The following is a 20,992-nucleotide window of genomic DNA, read 5'->3' as shown; positions in this document are numbered from 1 at the left end:
CATGCTTGGTTACGGCAGTTCAATGCTTGAATAATACCATGCTTGGTTACGGCAGTTCAATGCTTGAATAATACCATGCTTGGTTACGGCAGTTCAATGCTTGAATAATACCATGCTTGGTTACGGCAGTTCAATGCTTGAATTTCCCTCATCTTGTTTTTTTGTCATAAAGCGATGCGTGCAAATCCTTCCACTACACTTTGTTGTTACCAGTCAAGGCTGAAAAAGTCCCTCACAGGCCTGGCTGTCACAGATCGATGCTCAAGTGCTGGAAACCTTTTTTCTATTTATTTTATCCATTTATTATTTATGTACAGCGCTCGCACTGCCCTAAGGCTGCTACAGTGTACTGTGCGGTGAGAGGAGGGATGCAGGGGTTACATCAGTGGTGGTAAAACGAAAGGATGAGAAGCATGTAAGGTCATGCAGAGCCTGGGTGGTACACTTGGATGAGAAGGAAAGGGTTGTGGGTTTTCAGCATTTTCTGATGTGTCTATTGGAGGGGGATCTCCAGATGTGCAGCACTGCTCCTGAAAGGATCCCTCCCACACCTGTCCATACAACCCTTGGGCCTCATTTATGAAAAGTGACGCATCGCTGCGTGAAAACAGCGATGCGTCACTTTTCACTGCGTCCTCCTTGCGACAACAATGATGCGTCATATTTACAGTATGACGCATCATGCCGCAAGGAGTTACAGATACGTCAGTATTTCTGGCGTATCTGTAAGCGCAAAAGTCACGCATTGCTGGGGTGTGTCACAAAAGTGACGCACTCCAGCAAGGCGTCCTTTCACATTGGGCAAGCCCCATGTGAAAGGGCTTGCATCAGTCTTACGCCTGCTGTAAGGCAGGCGCAAGATTTTGATGCAACAGCGTCCTAAAAGTGACGCAGTGAAATCTCATAGATTTCACAGCGTTACTTCTACGAGGCTTTTTGCGGGGGAACGCCCCCCCTGCATACATTATATCTGACGCAGGTATAATGTAGCACAGGGGTTTACAAAGTGACGCATCTGCTTAGATGCGTCACTTTGTAAATAGTGCGCAACAGGAGGCATGTTTTACGCCTCCGATGCGTCACAAAAAGTGACGCATCGGAAGCGCAAAACTGACGCAAGGGCTCATAAATGAGGCCCCTTGTTTCCTTGAATGATCGCTTCCTGCTCTGGATATTATTGTGTGCTTGCAGCTTCTCTTGCTTCCCTCAAGAGCTCAGGTATAGTCTTGCCTCAGCTGCGATTGGTTCTTCTTTGGTGGCGAGTACGAGAATTCCCTCTAAGATTCCTTACTTTTATTTGGCCTTGTTTGGTTCAATTGATGAATTTTGTCTGTGATACATTCTCACTGTCTCCATCAGTGACAGAGCAGGCGATGGTGTCTTTCCAGCTTCTGCGGTGCTCCTGTCAGGAGGTGCAGTCACTGCAAACTCCTTGGGCTCCCCCTTTCTAGCAGTTATATTGCTGTCTGGAAGGTGGCCAGCTTCTTCTCCCCTGTCCATCACTGGTGTCCTTAACTCTGTTCACATAGGCTTTTGATTTAGTAGGCCATTGTAATGTAGAAGCACAGTACTGGGTCCATGCAGGTGCCCAACCTGTTACCTTGATTTATTCTGGGGTACCTCAGATGCATTTATTTTTTGTGCTTTTTTCTCTATTACTTATTTCTCCTCTTGTGATGATCGTTTCAACTTTCTAGTTCCTTCTCTTTTTGTTTTATTTGTAACATTTTGTGTTTTTTGTCATTTGAGAGTGCAGCTCATGTTGTAAGTTCCCTTAACCCCTTCGCTGCGGGGGGTATTCTCCCGCTGTGCTGGACGGGAGGGGGGCGCGCACAGCGCCCGCATGCTCATGACGAGCTGAGCTCGTCATGATTCACGGCGCTCCTGTGCTCATGACGAGCTGAGCTCGTCACAGGTGCACCGGCTCCCGTGGAACGCTCAGCACAGCAGGGGAATTCTCCCCGCACCTCAGCGTTCCACAGGCCAGGACGAGCTGACCTCGTCATGAGCACCAGATCGCCGTGGCTCATGACAAGCTCAGCTCATCATGAGCATGGGAGGGGTTAAGGATCCACTTTGGTTCTCCCTTAGTTTTGCATGTTACACATTTAGGCTGCCATTGCTTTGCATGTTCACACATAACACATTTGTTTTTTTGCCATGATATTATTTAAGATATATGCTGCACATGCTATTGTCGCTCAATTCTTCTTCTCAGGATTCAGTCTGGATATTTTGTACAAGGTCGAACAACATGGTGTACGGTGTTCCTTGTGTCTGGTCAGCAACGTCTCCTAATTTTATAGAAATAATATTGTAGCTCAGCTGCTGTTTTCTAACACAGGAGTTCTTATCACATAAACTCTGACTTGCCCTTTGAAACACAGAGAGGAGAATTCCAGCGGCGGGGACCAGCCTTGGAACCGGAGCACCAGCCTTGAGTAAACAGGGTTTACCTTTGATACGGACCATCTAACTACAAATGCCAGGTATGGGGTCCGGTGCTAATCCCAGAGATCATTGATATATCCCTGAGCTCACATAGTGGGGGTAGACTCAGACAGATATATAATTTGCCACGGTAGGGCTGTTTATTGCATACAGTTTGCTAGTAATGCTGATTACTTTCCTTAGTTGTATATGCCCTCTAATAAAACTGCTTCATAATGGACTATGATGGTTTCAATAAATATTGTAAACTCTCCTTGTGTCTTTCTTTTGATTATTATGGACATGCATGAGTGAGAAACAAAAGGTGAAGATCTGTTTCCGTGCTTCCCTTGGGGACTACAGGATCAAATTCTAGATTCCAAAATCACCTGCAACCCCGGGAAGATTAGGAGCTCGAGTGAGACACTGTGAGCTGGTCATATTTGGGCAAACAGGTTTTGTTAACCCCTTGGCTGCTGGCCCGATTCCCCTGCTGTGCTGGTGGGGAGTGGGGGCACGCACAGCGTCCCGGTGCTCATGACGAGCTCAGCTCGTCATGAACCACGATTCTCGTGTGCTCATGACGAACTGAGCTCGTTGCGGCCACGCATGTTTCAATAGAACGCTCAGCACAGCAGGGGAACTATCCCCGTGTGTGAGCATTCTAACGGCCGTGACGAGCTCAGCTCGTCATGAGCACACGAGAACCGTGGCTCATGGCGAGCTGAGCTCGTCATGAGCGTGGAAGGGGTTAATGTAGAGAGACAAGGGGCCAGGGGCCAGATGTAGGTAGGCTATTACCGATCGGAATCGGCCGAAAATACCGATTTCCGTCCGTTTCCGATCGGTAGTGAGCGTTCGATATGTAGGTGACCAAAAATAGGCTGATTCGGTAATTATACCGATCGGTATAATTACCGAGCAGTAAAATACCGATAATTGAATGTTACCTATCGGTAATGTTACCTATCGGTAATGTTACCTATCGGTAATGTCACCGATCGGTAATGTTACCTATCGGTAATGTTACCTATCGGTAATGTCACCGATCGGTAAAGTTACCGATCGGAAATGTTACCGATCGGTAATGTCACAGATCGGTATTGTTACCGATCGGAAATGTTACAGATCGGTAAATAAAAGTAGGTAAAATTGAAAATCGAGATGTAGGGAGGCCCAGAAATACCGATTTTGCCTCAAAATCGGTATTTGAGAGTCGGAATTTACCATGGATTCAAATCAGGTGGTAACCAGGTGCAGCCTATAAAAAAGGACCCAAAATGCAATTCAGTTTGCACAATGGCGGCATTCTATGTAATAGCAAGACGTCTACGGCTACGGGAGGAAGGAGAGAGGGAATGGCTGAGACAGGAGCAGGTCTACAGGCAGAGGGTCACCCTGTTGATGCTGACAGAGGAGGAGATAGTACAAAGGTACAGGTTGGCTCCAGTAACCATCATGGAGCTCATCAGGGACCTTAAACCACTGTTGGAGCACCCCACCCCAAGGGCACATGCAATACCAGCACATGTGCAGGTGCTGTGCAGCCTCCACCTGCTGGCGTCAGGGAGCTACCAGAGCGTGGTTGCTGTGGCGGGAGGGGTGACCCAGAGCAGCCTCTCAAGGTTCTTCCACAGATTCCTTGACGCCATGTTGCACAGGATGGAGCATTATATTTCATTTCCATCCACCCATGCTGAACTGGTACAAACAAAATCAGACTTTTACCAGATGGCAAGATTTCCCCATATCATCGGATGCATTGATGGGACACACATCCCCATTTGTCCCCCTGCTGCCACCGAATACATTTACCGCAATAGGAAGTCAAGCCACACCATCAACGTCCAGGTGATTTGCAATGCAAAGTACGTTATCACAGACCTTGTAGCTAAATTCCCTGGAAGTACACATGACTCCTATATATTTCAGAACAGCGGCATCTATGAACGGCTGTCAGCAGGGGAATTTGGCGAAGGATACCTCCTAGGTAAGACAGAGTCTGCGACAGCATTCACACATATTGCAGTGAGACTTACAAGTATACATGTGACTAATGTACTCCCATTTCCCTTTTAGGAGACAGTGCATATGCCCTACGTTCTTTTATTCTCACTCCCTACCTCAACCCCTCCACACCCAGCCAAAGGAGGTATAACCGGGCACATAAAAGTACAAGGAATGTGGTTGAACGGACATTTGGCATCTGGAAGAGCCGATTTAGATGCCTTCACAAGAGTGGAGGCGCAAGGCAGTATACCCCCACAACATGCTGCAAAATCATAGCTGCCTGTGCCATGTTGCACAACTTGGCTGTCAAAAAGGGTACAGAGGTGGAGTTGGAGGAGTACGAGGACCATGATGACGACAATGCCGTGCCTGACATACAACCTGCTGGAGTCACAACACCAAGTGATGGGAGATACAGGCGTGAGGAAATAACAGCCAACTATTTCTGAGTAAGTAATGACACACAGACAGGTTGTGAATGGAAGTAAAGTATTTATCTGTTGGCACGAACTTACAGCACTTAGGTGCAACAAATTAACATGTACAAAGGTGGGGACAACATGTCCAGGGTTACTTCACCCAAACTTTTAAAGTCACTTTCTCTGCCGCTTCCCAGACACACTGGGAGTATCCCCACTGCCTTCCTCCAGGCTTGAAGGCTCAGCTGTGCGCCTCCGGCCCCTACGAGCAGGCACCACAGCACTACCCAAGCTGCTGCGGCTACTACTGTCCTCCCCTTCAGCCACATCCAGGGCAGGATTGTGAGCAGCATTACTGATCATCATTGCCTCTAGGGCACTGGTTATTTTGGCTATGCCCCTTGTGACCTCTGCTGTATTTTGTGTTAGGCTTTCCTGCATATTGTTTCCTCTCCTGCATAGCTGTGCAGTGGCAGTGGCAAGGCGATTCAGCGCCCTGTTGGTAGCGCGGGTGTCCCTGCGCCTTGTATTCTCTATGTGGTCCATCTTATCGCACAGCTGCGTGATAGCAGACGTAATACCAGCAACTAGGTTGTCATTTGATTTTACCATGTCCCTGCTGCAATTGGCTATATCAGTAATGCCCTTCCCCATCTCTCCTACAGTTTGATTGAGAGCACGGAATTGCCGGTGGCAGGCCTGGATGGATCTCCCCTGCATGCGCTGGATGCGCACCATGCTTCCCTCCAGCCCCCGGAAGACAGTGCCTTCTCCAGTGCCTCCTGCAGTGCTGTGCATGCGGCGACGTCTGTGCATGGTGTCTTCATCAGTGTTTGCCTGCAGTGCAGCATGAGGCATAGGTGGAGTTTGCTCAGCCTGATCTAATGCTGCCTCCATCAAGGGCAGTGTGGCCACGAGTCGCCTCCTGGCTGGTGGTGTTGCAGGTGCAGCCTGTTGCATTACTGGGGAAGTCTCCGGTGAGAATACCAATGCAGGTGATTGTGACAGGTGTGGGGAGTGTGGAAGCTCGGGGGTGAGGCCTGTCTCCTCCTCCTGTGCAATGCCACTTGTGTCCTCCTCATCTTGCGATTGTTGCACATGGCTTGGCCCTGCCTCCTCTCTCTCCTCCCTCGCTGCTGCAGTCCCTGGTGTCGATGTGCCTTGCTTGGCTGATGGTGCCCCTAGGTGTAAATAAGCGTATGTACATTGATTGTTACTGTGTCACACTGACTATAAATAAATCTTTACACATTTAACTTTCATGATTCTGCAATACTTTCACTGCCTTGCTGATGTCTGTTCAGTTATACATGGTCTAATATTAGCAGACTACATTTCCCATTATGCATTGCTCCTGTATAGTGCTAGCAGTACTGGACTGGGCTTGGCCTGTGCTCAGAGGTTTAAGGGATGCTGCTTGGTATGGGGTGTTGTGCTGCGCATGCATCTTACCTTTTGATTTGGCTCGGGCTGAGCTGTCCACTGCTCCCAGTCCCGCCACACTCTCTGGCTCGATGGTAGACGCCACCAACTCCTCCAGCTCAGTCAGGGGGGGTGCAGGATTCCTGCCTCCTCCAGTGACACCAGCCTGTTTATGCAGCTCTGCAAGCTTCCTCTTGGTTTGGCTCCTGAGGTCATAGAATCTTTTCTTTAAATCCTCCATGCTCCTGCTGGTGACTCCCACTGCATTTACCCTTTCCACTATGTGCAGCCACAGCTTTCGCTTAGCTGACTCAGCCATGGTGAGGGAGAGCTTCCCAAATAGTTGGGTGTGCACCTTGACCACCTCCTCAACTAGGAGTTCAAGCTCAGTGTTGCTGAACTTAATTTTTCTCTTTCTCTCACTGCTGCTTGACATTATTCCTGGGTTTTAAACACAAACAACTCTCCCCCTGCTCCTCTCTCTGTGTGCTCTGCTCTGCCTGTCTCCAGAACTTTCTAATGAGTTGCACCTGGCTGGGCAGGCACTTCCTGGGAGGAAGGGGGAGGGTGGTTGCACCTGATTGGCTGTTGTGTTCAGTTTCACTTTTGTTTGCTGCACGTTTGTTTGTAATACCGATCTGTATTTACCGATCGGTATTACCGATCGGTATTTGCCGATCGGTATTACAGATCGGTATTTCCAATGCATTCCTATGGGACTTTTGGCCCATAGGAATGCATTGGAAATACCGATCTGTAATACCGATCGGCAAATACCGATCGGTAATACCGATCGGTAAATACAGATCACCCGTTACCGATTTTTACCGATTCGGTATATTTTTCCGATTTTTTACCTACATATCATTTTCCGATTTTTAAATACCGAATCTGTAAAAATCGGTAAAATTCGGTATTTAAAAATCGGTAAAATGGATTTACCTACATCTGGCCCCAGATGTAGGAGCCCTAATACCGGTCGGAAACGGCCGATTTCGGCCGTTTCCGACCGGTATTAGGGTTTTCAGATGTAGGGGGCTTAAAATTACAGAATCGGTATATTTACCGATTCGGTAAAGTGACCGATTCGGTAAATTACCGAATCAGTAAATATACCGATTCTGTAATTACAAATGTAGGTGGCACACTTTACAGTGCCACAGGCCCTTAAGAGTCGGTATTTTACCACACAATCCTATTGTGTGGTAAAATACCGAATTCAGGTGTGCATGCACACCTGTGCAATGTGACCCACAGACATGCCCTTAGGGCATGTATGTGTGCCACATGGCACACATGCCTGTACTTGGGGTGCTAGAGGGTGTCAAAGTGACACCTCCTGCACCCTTGCAGGATTCGGTATTTACCAATTCTGTAAATACAGAATCGGTATTTCCCATTGATTTTTATGGCCTTCAAGTGCCCATAGGAATCAATGGGAAATACCGATTCTGTATTTACAGAATCGGTAAATACCGAATTTTACAGATTCGGTAATTCAGATTTTAAAATTACCTACATCTGCCACCTTTCTATTTACCTACTCTTAAATACCGAATCGGTAAAATTCGGTATTTAAGAGTCTGTAAATGGGAATTACCTACATCTAGCTTATAGTCCCTCCATCCTGATGTCCTGTTATCTCAAAGCACAGTTCTGTTTCAAGACATAATCCATGCGACTCTCAGACATTGTTGTTTGCATTTCGGACCATCTTTTTTATTGCTTCACTAACCTGTAGAGTAAATAAGCACCTTTATTGATGTTTTCTAAACTATTCCTGTGGCTTGGCATTGGTCTTCATCTATTGTTATTTGATTGGATCACACTGTATCTTAGTCTCTAACCCACACCCACCTTGTGCATCCTCACTACCTCCGGAGAGTCAAGATGCAGCTCGGAACCTTATCCCTTTTGAGAGGTAAAACAATAATCTGCATCTGGAATATAACTGGTAAAAAGCTGTCACTGCCCCAGGAACAGGAGAGCGGTCTTACCCAAAGCCACAGAGCAGAGAATACAAGGACCCCTCTCCAGGATCAGAAGAGAGGTCTGACCCAAGGCCAGAGGACACAGGGACCTCCTTCCAGGAACAGGAGAAATGTTTGACCCAAGGACAGAGGACAGAGGACACAGGGACCTGTCTCTAGTAACAGGAGAGAGGTCCGACATAAGGATAGGGGGCACAGATACACAAGGACCTATCTCCAGGAACAGGAGAGAGGTGTGACACAAGGACAGAGGGAAGAGGATACAGGGACCTCTCTCCAGGAACAGGAGAGACGACTGAAGCAAGGACAGAGGACACAGGGACCTCTTTCCAGGAACAGGAGAGAGGTCTGACCCAAGCCTAGAGAACAGAGGACACAGGGACCTCTCTCCAGGAACAGGAGAGAGGTGTGACACAAGGCCAAAGGACAGAGGACACAGGGACATCTTTCCAGGAACAGGAGAGAGGTCTGACCCAAGGCCAAAGGACAGAGGACACAGGGACCTCTCTCCAGGACCAGGAGAGACGACTGAAGCAAGGACAGAGGCAGAGGATGCAAGGACCTCTTTCCATGGACAGGAGGAAAGTCTGACCCAAGGCCAGAGGACACAGGGACCTCTTTCCAGGAACAGCAGAGAGGTCTGACCCAAGCCTAGAGAACAGAGGACACAGGGACCTCTCTCCAGGAACAGGAGAGAGGTGTGACACAAGGCCAAAGGACAGAGGACACAGGGACATCTTTCCAGGAACAGGAGAGAGGTCTGACCCAAGGCCAAAGGACAGAGGACACAGGGACCTCTCTCCAGGAACAGGAGAGAGGTGTGACACAAGGCCAAAGGACAGAGGACACAGGGACCTCCTTCCAGGAACAGGAGAAATGTTTGACCCAAGGACAGAGGACAGAGGACACAGGGACCTCTCTCTAGTAACAGGAGAGAGGTCCGACATAAGGATAGGGGGCACAGATACACAAGGACCTATCTCCAGGAACAGGAGAGAGGTGTGACACAAGGACAGAGGGAAGAGGACACAGGCACCTCTCTCCAGGAACAGGAGAGGCGTCTGACCGAAGGACAGAGGACAAAGGGTCCTCACTCGAGGAACAGGAGAGAGGTCTGACCCAAGGCCAGAGGGCTGAGGATACAGGGACCTCTCTCCAGGAACAGGTGAGACGACTGAAGCAAGGACAGAGGACAGAGGACACAGGGACCTCTTTCCAGGAACAGGAGAGAGGTCTGACCCAAGCCTAGAGAACAGAGGACACAGGGACCTCTCTCCAGGAACAGGAGAGAGGTGTGACACAAGGCCAAAGGACAGAGGACACAGGGACCTCTTTCCAGGAACAGGAGAGAGGTCTGACCCAAGGCCAAAGGACAGAGGACACAGGGACCTCTCTCCAGGAACAGGAGAGAGGTGTGACACAAGGCCAAAGGACAGAGGACACAGGGACCTCTCTCCAGGAACAGGAGAGAGGTGTGACACAAGGCCAAAGGACAGAGGACACAGGGACCTCTCTCCAGGAACAGGAGAGAGGTGTGACACAAGGCCAAAGGACAGAGGACACAGGGACCTCTCTCCAGGACCAGGAGAGACGACTGAAGCAAGGACAGAGGACAGAGGATGCAAGGACCTCTTTCCATGAACAGGAGGAAAGTCTGACACAAGGCCAGAGGACACAGGGACCTCTTTCCAGGAACAGGAGAGAGGACTGACCCAAGGCCAAAGGACAGAGGACACAGGGACCTCTCTCCAGGACCAGGAGAGACGACTGAAGCAAGGACAGAGGACAGAGGATGCAAGGACCTCTTTCCATGGACAGGAGGAAAGTCTGACCCAAGGCCAGAGGACACAAGGACCTCTCTCCAGGAACAGGAGAGGCGTCTGACCGAAGGACAGAGGACAAAGGGTCCTCACTCGAGGAACAGGAGAGAGGTGTGACACAAGGCCAAAGGACAGAGGACACAGGGACCTCTCTCCAGGAACAGGAGAGAGGTGTGACACAAGGCCAAAGGACAGAGGACACAGGGACCTCTCTCCAGGACCAGGAGAGACGACTGAAGCAAGGACAGAGGACAGAGGATGCAAGGACCTCTTTCCATGAACAGGAGGAAAGTCTGACCCAAGGCCAGAGGACACAGGGACCTCTCTCCAGGAACAGGAGAGAGGTCTGACCCAAGGCCAAAGGACAGAGGACACAGGGACCTCTTTCCAGGAACAGGAGAGAGGTCTGACCCAAGGCCAAAGGACAGAGGACACAGGGACCTCTCTCCAGGAACAGGAGAGAGGTGTGACACAAGGCCAAAGGACAGAGGACACAGGGACCTCTCTCCAGGAACAGGAGAGAGGTGTGACACAAGGCCAAAGGACACAGCGACCTCTCTCCAGGAGTAGGAGAGAGGTCTGACACAAGGACAGAGGGAAGAGGACACAGGGACCTCTCACCAGGAACATGAGAGGGTTCTGACCCAAGGCCAAAGGACAGAGGACACAGGGACCTCTCTCCAGGAACAGGAGAGAGGACTGGCACAAGGCCAGAGGACAGAGGACACAGGGACCACACTCTTGGAACAGAAGAGAGGTCTGACATAATGACAGGGGGCACACAGACACAAGGACCTCTCTCCAGGAACAGGAGAGAGGTGTAACACAAGGCCAGAGGGAAGAGAACACAGGGACCTCTCTCCAGGAGTAGGAGAGAGTTCTGACCCAAGGCCAAAGGACAGAGGACACAGGGACCTCTCTCCAGGAGTAGGAGAGAGTTCTGACCCAAGGCCAAAGGACAGAGGACACAGGGACCTCTCTCCAGGAGTAGGAGAGAGTTCTGACCCAAGGCCAAAGGACAGAGGACACAGGGACCTCTCTCCAGGAGTAGAAGAGAGGTCTGACACAAGGCCAGAGAACAGAGAACCAAGGACCCCTGTCCAGGAACAGGAGAGAGGTGTGACACAAGGACTGATGCTCTGGATGGGAATGTATTATACAGAGATTGGGTCACAACACCACTGCCAGTACAGAAGGGTGCTGGGACAAAGGCAGAGACCAACAACCACGTCCATCTCAACAGGAAGATCCTTACATGGGGACTAGGACGGGCATATGGACAAAGCTGACTGTATGCATACTATGACAGGTACACACCAGCACAGAAGGGTACACGCATTCTTACTGGCCAGGGAGACTGATCCATGGTCAAATTTGATACACAGACGGACTGAGTGCAATCACACGGATACTGGGGGGACGCACGAAAGCCTCACACCCCACTGAACCACTCTGTAAACTCAGAACCACTAGACAAACATCTACACTCCAGATCACCTAACAGTGCCATGAAGCCATGTGATAGACAAACACTGTGTGACATTAAACCATGGGGCATAACACTACCATCTCAGGTATTACACTGCCCCTGAGCCATGAACTCACCTGAGTACCACTGCCTCAGGTAGACAGAACACCTGATGCATGATGATTAAAGGGAAAAATGGACCAAGAACAATCCCAGGCAGACATGGGCAACACACACTGCACAGGGATGGGTCACTCAACAACAGTGAGACCAACAACCCTGAGACTCACACACTGGGACAGGAACAAAGAAGACTTGCACAATGAAATGGACACAAGTGAGTACTGATCAGACTTACATGGTTTGAGAGATCACAATTACGCTGGGGCGTAATTTAAAATAGGCTGGAGTAATCACAGTAATATTGATAATACTGTATTACCTTTTTACGTGGAATTACCTATAATTATACAATTACTCCTGCCAACATAATGCTGAGTAATTGGGAGCCGGGGGATGAATCCTTCTGCGATATCACATTACCAAGTGTGAGCGGCCGCTCACATTCGCTATTCACGGTCTACTGCTTTTATAGCTATTTCTTATCGCAAAATGCATCCTGGCAAAATGGAAAAAAGGTTAATTTTGAACTAAGGAAATTGCGCTGAATGCTGAGAGCAAGTTTGGGGGAAATACTACCCCAAGAGCATATTTAGCGATTGCTAACGGTTGCACGCGTGAGAAATTCATGTTCTGTTGCATTTATAGCTATTCTTAGTGGAAATGCAAACTAACACCTATTTTGGATGCGAGAAGGCATTTTGCTTTTAAGAAATAGTGCTAAATGCAAAATTACTCTTCTCGTATAATTGAGCGTAAGCTTGCAGAATTCTCAGGTGATTCCATGTAATTGCACTAAATTACGTGAGTTGCGTCCACCCCTAATCAGAATACCTGTCTGTCGCACGGAACCTCATCCGCGTGACAACCTTTCAGCCATCAGTCAACAGACTGCTGCATCAAGACACCCCACAGTTCCAAGAGGCTGGAAATGTGTGAATTCAGCACCACACAAGAGTTGCATTACTGAACACAACAAAATAAGCTGCTGTGATGTGACAGATCAGGCTGGATCAGGTCAGAATCAATTTCATGATGTGACACTGATCTGGATTGTGTCATAACCACACACACAGCCCCCGGAGCCCCCAGTTGTTTCACCTGGAAGAAGGTCATGGTGGAACCCCCCTGGATGGTGCCATACTCGATGTTGGTTTGGTCGGCCAGGTCGTCGGCCGATTCGATGGGCACCTCCATTCGCTGCACTGTCAGGAAGGCGGCGAGGTTGGCAGTGTATGAGGAGATGATGATAAGGGTGAAGGCCCACCTAGAAGACATAAAATGAAATAGCATGAACCTGGGGACACACAAATTAAATAGCAGGATTTCAGGAGACGACACAAAATAAAGGGAAACATCCTTTACGACGCAACTTTTACCACGCAGTGCCTTTACACTGCAGGTTTTTCAAAGCAAGTCATTACAACGAATTGCGCTGGGGTCGCTCTAGGATAGGTAATAGTTTAATTTACTATCCAACACCTGCCCTACTATCCACGGGGACTGGATTTGGAATAGTAAATTAAACTATTCACTATCCAGCACCCCCCAACGCAAGTCGTTGTAACGACTTGCGTTGAAAAACATGCATTGTAAAAGCATGCGTGGTAAAAGCATGCGTTGTAACAACGTACATCCCAAAATAAACACAGGGGATCATGGGGGGCATAGAGAAGAAATACAGGGAGGGCTGGAGGATTCAGAATATATATATAGGGGAACCCAGAGGACACATGATAACTAGAAGGGGACATGGAGGGAACAGCAAAGAAATACAGGGGGCACAGCTGGCCCAGAAAGTCAATATTGGTGAGCCTGAGGGTTACAAGGATGCCATGAGGATATAGGAGATGCAGTAAAAGGTGACACTTGATGACACAAGGAATGCACACAAGAACCCTGAAGGGAACAGAATAATAACTACTGAACAAGGGTAATGCAGAATTTAAATGCAGAGGAGTTTGGAACACTCAGAGCAGGCAACATTTTAGAGAGTAACTTTTGGGTCAGAGAATTAGACCCAGAGCGGGCTCTGTGGTCAGAGGAGCTCACCACGTGCACCCTCCTATTCAAGCGCGGCTCATTGCACTGTACAGGATTGATAGTGGTGGAAGCGATATGATCCTAGTGGCTTGACAAAACTTTTTGCCTGCCCGCAGGAGAGTGACAGAATTGAAACGTAACATGGTCAGCGTACTTGTGTTTTACTGAATATTATGTTAGCATTTATATGGCTAATCCATTATATCTGCATATTGTGTGTAGACACAATCAGTAAATTCAGATGTTGCGTTAGTTGGGTTTACATCTGTGCCACCATTTTAGCTCTCGAAAATGCCATTTTCTCCTACAATCGAAACTGTTACTTGCTCATTTACGAGAAATGGTCCTTGGTAAGTTTTGTTTCTCCAATGCTGAAACTTGCTCATTAACGCACGCCTTTTCTGTTACATAGAGGCCTTCTCCCACCTGTCTAGAAGGGAGGACAGGCCAGACGACCTTAAGTAGTAGATAGCTTGTACCAGGCTGCAGAATCGAAAACGTATGTTCCTGTGCCCCCATTGTATTACGACAGCTACCAGTACTTTTTCATAATAGTTGGGTCTTTGTGGGCTCCGCAACCTACATAATGTAACTTTATGCTTGTTAGATCAGTCCCTCATCAGCCTTCATAGGAGGCTGGTCAGACTGGACTCCACTGCAGTGTACCTTATTAATAAACTAGTTTGCTTGTATTCTCTACTGCCTCATCGACTCTTCACTGTTTGGAAGGCAAGAGGAGGTCGAGAGTGACCCTGATGACCCTAGTGGGCCACTTCCTTCAAAAGTGGCCTCTCACATATTTTTTAAGTTTTCTGCCAGTCCCCTGCAAACAAATCCTTCACCCATACAAGTGGAACATGAATGCTGCATGTGTGTATCTTTTAAGGTGTGTAGAAGATATGTGTATAGAGTGTGCGTGACAGAGATGGCATAGACACACTCAAATCTGTTTTGTATTTGCTACACTCTTGTGGTTCCTAAGTTAAAGGGGTTTAAAGGTCCAGACAGCAGATATGAACTTCAGAGCTCCCCCAGATAATCTACAGACCCTTTAAAATGGGTTGGACTGAGGACTGTTCATGGGGTGGAGACCTGGGGTCCCATGAAACGGCTGTGATTCATCCTCCCCATCCTACCCTTTCCTGGCCCGGTGTTCTCTGGAACGGAAAACCCCACAGGTAAACAGGTAGTTAAGTGGAGCAACCTATGTCGCCTTTGCACCCTTGTTTTGGGTTCCTCCTGGAAGGAGACTCCAGCTTACACTTTGTAACGAAGGCCTTGGCTGGACCAGTCCAAGTGGAATAGACAAAAGAGCAGAACCCACCTCAGAGCTGGATGCTGGAATCACAATTATTGTTTACAGCTTTATCATGAAGATGGGGCTGAAACACACAGAGGTTGTCCCAGTGGAGTAGCCTAACCTCCTCCCAAAAATAACCGGATAATAACCACTGTAACGTGTAGCTTTGTGAACCATTAATGCCCAGTATCACATTGTGTGTGATTGGAAGTCCTATTCCAAAGACAAATCATTGGCTGGATGGTCAGCTATTTACTCGTGTTTTACGCGGTGTGGTCAGTTCTGAGCTCCTACCTCCACTCCACCTCCCTGAGTAAGTCGTTGAGTGTTCGGCTTCACTACCCTGAGGATCAAGTACTAAAGGGCTGTGGTTGGTGATCAGACTTCAACAGAAAGGCTGAGCCCTGGCACCGGTGGCAAAAGCCTCTGATGGCCACAGTCCCAGCCTGCCTTGGCATTCGTCGACGGTGGCCCACAGGGGACACATCAATGTTTTCCACAAGGGGCTGTGCGGTCAGTGTCAGGAGCAGTTGTAGCAAATCTCAGAGCTCACACTCTTCAGAAATTAACACAGGCTTGCATCTTTCAGAATACCCATGTGCCAGCATGCTCTAATGTGAAAAAAATAAAGGGGCAGATCTACAAGGAGGTGCCGCAGCGCGGCACCGCAAGCCCTTTGGCTGTGCCACGCTGCGGCACTTCAGAAGCAAAGGAATGCGGCATATTTACCACAATAAGTCGCATCTCTGTGCTTCCCCCTGCTCTGGCGTACAAACTGCAGCCGTGCACCGTCACAAGCACTCTTGCACTGTGGTGCAAGGGTGCCTGTGTCATGGGGAGATTGTTTTTGTGCAGGAAGGGGCACTTTCCTCTTTCAATGCATGGTGTAGAAAGCAGCATGCGTTGAAAGAGGAAAAAACGAGGAGAAATCAAAACATTTTCTCCTCGTTGTGCCTCGCTACACCTCCCCTTGTAAATATGGAGAAGTGAAATGCGCCTCCAGTACAAAAAAGTGACGTACTGGTGGCACAAGGGGATTGAAAATCTGCCCCAAAAGGTTTAGGCACAGAAAATATTGCTTAACTGTTCCAGGTCAAAAGATTTAATATTATTGTTGATGGCTACTAGCCAATCCCTTTTCAAGTGCTCATGCATCACAGCCTCCCTGCTGAGACTCTCAGGGAAGCCTTTAATTTCGCGCTGACCCAGCAGAGCACTTATCATGCTAATATTAGAAAATGTAGACGCCTGCTAACATTCTGATGACATGAAAGTGAGACCCTTGTTCTGTTAAGGACATGACTGTAATCACATAAAATAGCTTTTTAGTCTATAGCTCACAGAAGAGGACAGCGGTGGCGCCCAGTGCTTTTGTCTCCCAGACTTCCACCCACTCATCCCTGCCTCACAGCCTTGAGTGTGAGACACTTTCCCTTCCTGCTGCCTGGAGACATCCCTGGAAGACGGTGCCCTGTCTAGGGACTTGTTTCTAATAATAATAATAACGGCCACGAGACGATACGGGGAGGAACGCCGTTGCGGGATATAAAACACCAAATAGGGGCATATCATAGCCCGGGAGTTTGTGTGACGAGGAAAATTACAAATTCGACATTATAACTACGCAATGCGGTTTTCCGCTTCTACAGAGGATTACGACATATAGAGAACAATCAGTGTGTTTGAAGGACATTTGATGCGGCCTCCCGCATCTATAAGATGAATATGACCTATAGAGAGAACTTTTATGAATAGACGCACCATTCACCGAAGACGTGGATTTTTCTATAAATTGACGGTGTTATCATCAAGTAAAAAGCCTTGAAAAAGTTTTAATGAAACGAAACACGTGTCGGCTGCCGGTCCGACGCTCAAAAAGAAGGACAAATTATAACATCGAACTGTCTATTCCTAATCAACTTACTATTGTGTTTTAAAGTATTTTGTGAAGTTTTTGTGACATGAATATAGTAAATCGTTGAAGCCAGAACAGAATTACTCCTTTCTTGGTATCTTGAATTAGACATACACTCATATGAATTTATTGTATAGAGACTTTAGAGTGCCGAGGTTCACATATCTTTCTATTGTTTGACTGGGTCCAACAGGGCACCAGTCTTTTCTGCACTTTAGGTAGTGGGGTGCAGCTAGTGGAACCTTGAGGGGCACTGTGAGAAGTTGGCCTGATATATGCTGTCCTCAGTTCTGAGGGCACCTTGTATCAGTCCAAACAATCTTTATGGTGTCAGGTTGTAAGTCAACCTTATTAGACAAGCTATCCTAGGGGTAGCATGGACTAAGCAGCCTAAAGGCTTAACTTAAGAGGTCGTGTTAAGTGAGCTGTTTTACCAATCACAATCCTGTAATATCAAATGAAAGGACACCACACAAGTATATATTATAAAAATATATGTATTTATTACTAAAAACAATCCCCAGTACTCTTTATGAGTAAAGAGGCACAAGCGTTTAAACAAAAGCACAATATAACATATGAAAGTTGCACAGTTATGGATGAGCCCTAGGGGCCACTCGAAACATATATTAAGAAAGTGGTATAAGAGATACCAATCGAACAGTGGTCAGGCCTAGGGCCTGGGGAATCGCTGGGAGCAGTCAGGACTAGCAATGCTAAAGTCGGGAAAAGCCCGCGGGATTCGGGTGCAGTGCTAAAAGTGCACGCATGCACCAATGCAAAGTCAATGGTGCGTAAAAGTTAGAAAGTTACTGTGTAAGGTTACTTCCGCTTAACCTAGAAGGACAAAACTCAAGACACATACACTAGAGGTGTGTACCAGTGTGGGAAAACTGGCGTTGCAATGTTACCTCACCCACAGGAAGCGGGTGCATAGGGTCGAAGTTGTGTCGGGTTTCGTTACGCAGGTTGTTGGTGCTTGAAGCTGAAGATGCTGCAGGCGATAGGAAGGAGAAGTGTCCGGTGTGATCCAAGGGTGGATCGGAGTCGTAACGTACCTGAAAGCAGAGGGGACAGAGTCTGGGTCACTCAGCAGTGACCAGGGTGGAACCAGGACGGAACCAGGCAATGTCGGGCGCAATCAGGTGGTTATGGAGGAGCTTCTCTCCGCTGCCACGTGGGCTCTGGGGCATCTGCGACGTCCAGGAGCAGGTCACGATCTGTCCCACGCAGGCTCTCGCTGTCGGCGCAGTCGGCTTCAGGATTGGAGCAAACAACACTTGGCAAGAGCAATCCACGCAGGACGGGAAGATTGCTTCTCACTCGGACCAGGAGGGTCAGAGTGGGTGCTCCTTTTCAGGGGAGCGGGTGCAAGTCTGGAGCAACCAGAATCACAAGTCGTATTTAGGTTTTCGTCGGCACAGGGGCCACAAGCCAGCTGGCAAGTGACCAGGCCAACGCGTTGAGCCAAAGAAAGCAGAAGGGCCTCACGCAGCACTCGTCGAGTGTGGAGGGGTTGGGGCTTCTCAAACCCCGGTGTACAGCTTCGAGGGTCACTCGTGGGCTGCACAGTCAGCGTCTCATGGTCTTTTCAAGATGGCGTGCCCCACGCTTCCGTTCGCCTCCACGGTTCTCAGCTCTGCAGGGACTGTGGATCGGGATGCAAGAAGGCAGGCAAGCTTGATCTCGTTGATCTCTGTCGCTCGAGTTCCGGCGGGAACTGCAACAAAGCAGACATCGAGGGCTGGATGGTGCCTGTTTGCACAGGGTGGTCACTCCTTGACCACAAGGGAGATTCTTCAGTCTTCTACGTCAAGTAGGATGTCGAAGGGTCCAGAGTTTCGTTTCTTATGTTTCATCAGGATAATCTGAAGTGCATTGGCACTGCTCCCACTCTTATTCGAATCTGGGGGGCTGGATTACCTGCTAGGTCCCCTCCTATGGGTGGGACCCAGGAAGGGGGTGGATACACCCCTTTCCTTTGATCCAGGCCGCGCTGGGACTGGGGCTGGTGTGCCTCAGAACCGGTTTGACCGGATTATGCAAGGGGAAGCCTTGTGCTCCCCAGGCAGTGTCTGGTTTCTTTCAAACCTCCCTGCTACAATCCACTATCTCCTGTCTGGGGTGGTGTGACACCTACCTGTGACAGGAAATTCTTTGTCCAGGCCTCCTTGGCCGAGTTTCGGTCAGCTGCAGGAGGTCAGACTCGTGTCTGTGGCAGAAGCATCCATTTTGTGGATCTGAGGCTCTTTTAAAAATCAACCGCATTTAAGCAAAGCAACATGTCTTCTCCCTCTAGAGGGGTGGAATGCTATCCCCGTCGACAGGACTGTCGAGGGGATAGTATTCCAAATCGTATGACACCTTACACGACATGTGTTGATAAAGCCAAACCAAAGTTGACATATAACCGCGAGGATTATAAGGCACTTAATAGTATATGGTATGGCATTATCCTGGAACAGCTTAGGGAATTGGTCCCAACAGCTGCAGACAGGCTCAGCTCATGCTAGAGCACCATCTCACATAAAACCACGCACTCTGCCTCCAGGATTGTTAAGGCCTGCCATAGGAGTGACTGATAGGTATATATGTGTCCAGATATAGGTTTAGATATAGGTATACTATATCTAAGCAAGGGGTGATTACACCACCTTGCCCCAGCTGAGTGTTCAGCCAGTTGTGTCAATTTAAGAACCAGCCAGGGGTGGCAAAAGATATGCTGCAGCCCCTGGTAGGCCTTGGTGGCTCCTATGCCCTGAGCACCTATAGTGCATGGTACAGGGGCTGACAAGGAGTCCATTTCCAATTTGGGTATGCACCTAGGGTGCATGGAGTCCATTTTAAGAGAGAGCAGATAGCCTGGGGCCCTGGTTAGCAGGATCCCAGGCCAACTAAGTCGAAAACCAGCTAAACACTAGGCAAAAAATCTAGGGTAACCATAGTCAGGTATCCACCTTCCTACAGGCACCAATACGTGTAACTAGAAACAGAATGCACTAAGAGAATAGATGTGCTACCAATTGAGCCACCACTGCCATTTGTAAATATTGTCTAGGCTTCCAGGGAACTCCGAGGTGCTGCTGCCATTTGACAAGCCTGCATACCCCCATGGAGGGATGATGCGTAGCAACGTAAGACTACTCAAGTTCCTCAAACATCTTGCAAGCGCCTCAAAGCTGTAAGGCGCTACAAGAGTGGACCAAAGGCTTCACAAAGCACAAGCAAAAGTGCCGGAGGAGATTTGCCTTGATGGAGAGACCTGATACAGCAACAACATCACAAACTAAGAACACCCATGTGGTGGGCACCTAGGTGTTCGGGTAGTGGGTTTGTGTTGGGCTTTGAGTAAGTCGCGAGATCCACTGAGACACAAGCAACAGAACCTATTCACTGGCTCCATGACTGGCGGGGCCTCCGCTCACCTGGTATTTGTAGAGCGCTGCAGATGCTGAACACACCTGTTGGCTGGGCTTGAGTGCGACCACTGCTCTCTGAATGCCAGGGGTTGTGCAGCGCACGTCCCACAAGCAGCACGGATCCTCAGAAGACACAGACATGGCCTGGATCGGAGCTGAGTGGACAATGCATAAGGTGCATTGAGCTACAAGGCAGCATAGACTGGGGAGTAAAAACAAACCAATAGAGGCAGGGTTGCTGACTCGATAGTGACCGCACTGGTCGCCAGTTAATCGACTTAGAGCCTGACTACGATCTTGTTGGAGTGGATACTCGTTTACATTCCGTCCACCATATTGCAAGTTCCATAGGATATAATGGAATTGTATTCTGGTGCATGGAATATACGTCACATTTGTGAGAGAGTAACCCTGTCCACCAAGATCATAATCAGGCCCTTAATAAAGCCCCATGTGCATGACGAAGGGAATCACAGATCCTACCTGAGGGTGGGATAGTGACACAATAACAACACACAGAGGTTGTCGCAATGGAGTAGCCTGACTTCCTCCCAAAAATGACCAACGTGTTGCTTCGTGAACCATTAATGCCCAGTATCACATTGTGTGTGATTGGAAGTTCTATTCCAAAGACC

The 20,992-nt window shown here is 48.6% G+C and overlaps 1 protein-coding gene across 1 annotated transcript in view; it reads right to left on the bottom strand.

Moving 5' to 3' along the window:
- The window catches only part of GRIK5 (glutamate ionotropic receptor kainate type subunit 5), a 1,072,331-nt gene that overhangs the window by 65,680 nt on the left and 985,659 nt on the right, over positions 1–20,992 (bottom strand). The window contains exon 17 of the mRNA XM_078650387.1: positions 12,782–12,947. Within this exon, the coding sequence (XP_078506513.1) occupies positions 12,782–12,947 (166 nt within the window). The remainder of the gene's footprint in view (positions 1–12,781; positions 12,948–20,992) is intronic.

The sequence above is a fragment of the Lissotriton helveticus genome, chromosome 7 (genome assembly GCF_964261635.1).
Source record: "Lissotriton helveticus chromosome 7, aLisHel1.1, whole genome shotgun sequence".
NCBI lineage: Eukaryota > Metazoa > Chordata > Amphibia > Caudata > Salamandridae > Lissotriton > Lissotriton helveticus.
Note: the sequence above shows the minus strand (reverse complement) of the source record. Positions and strands in the feature narration are given on the sequence as shown.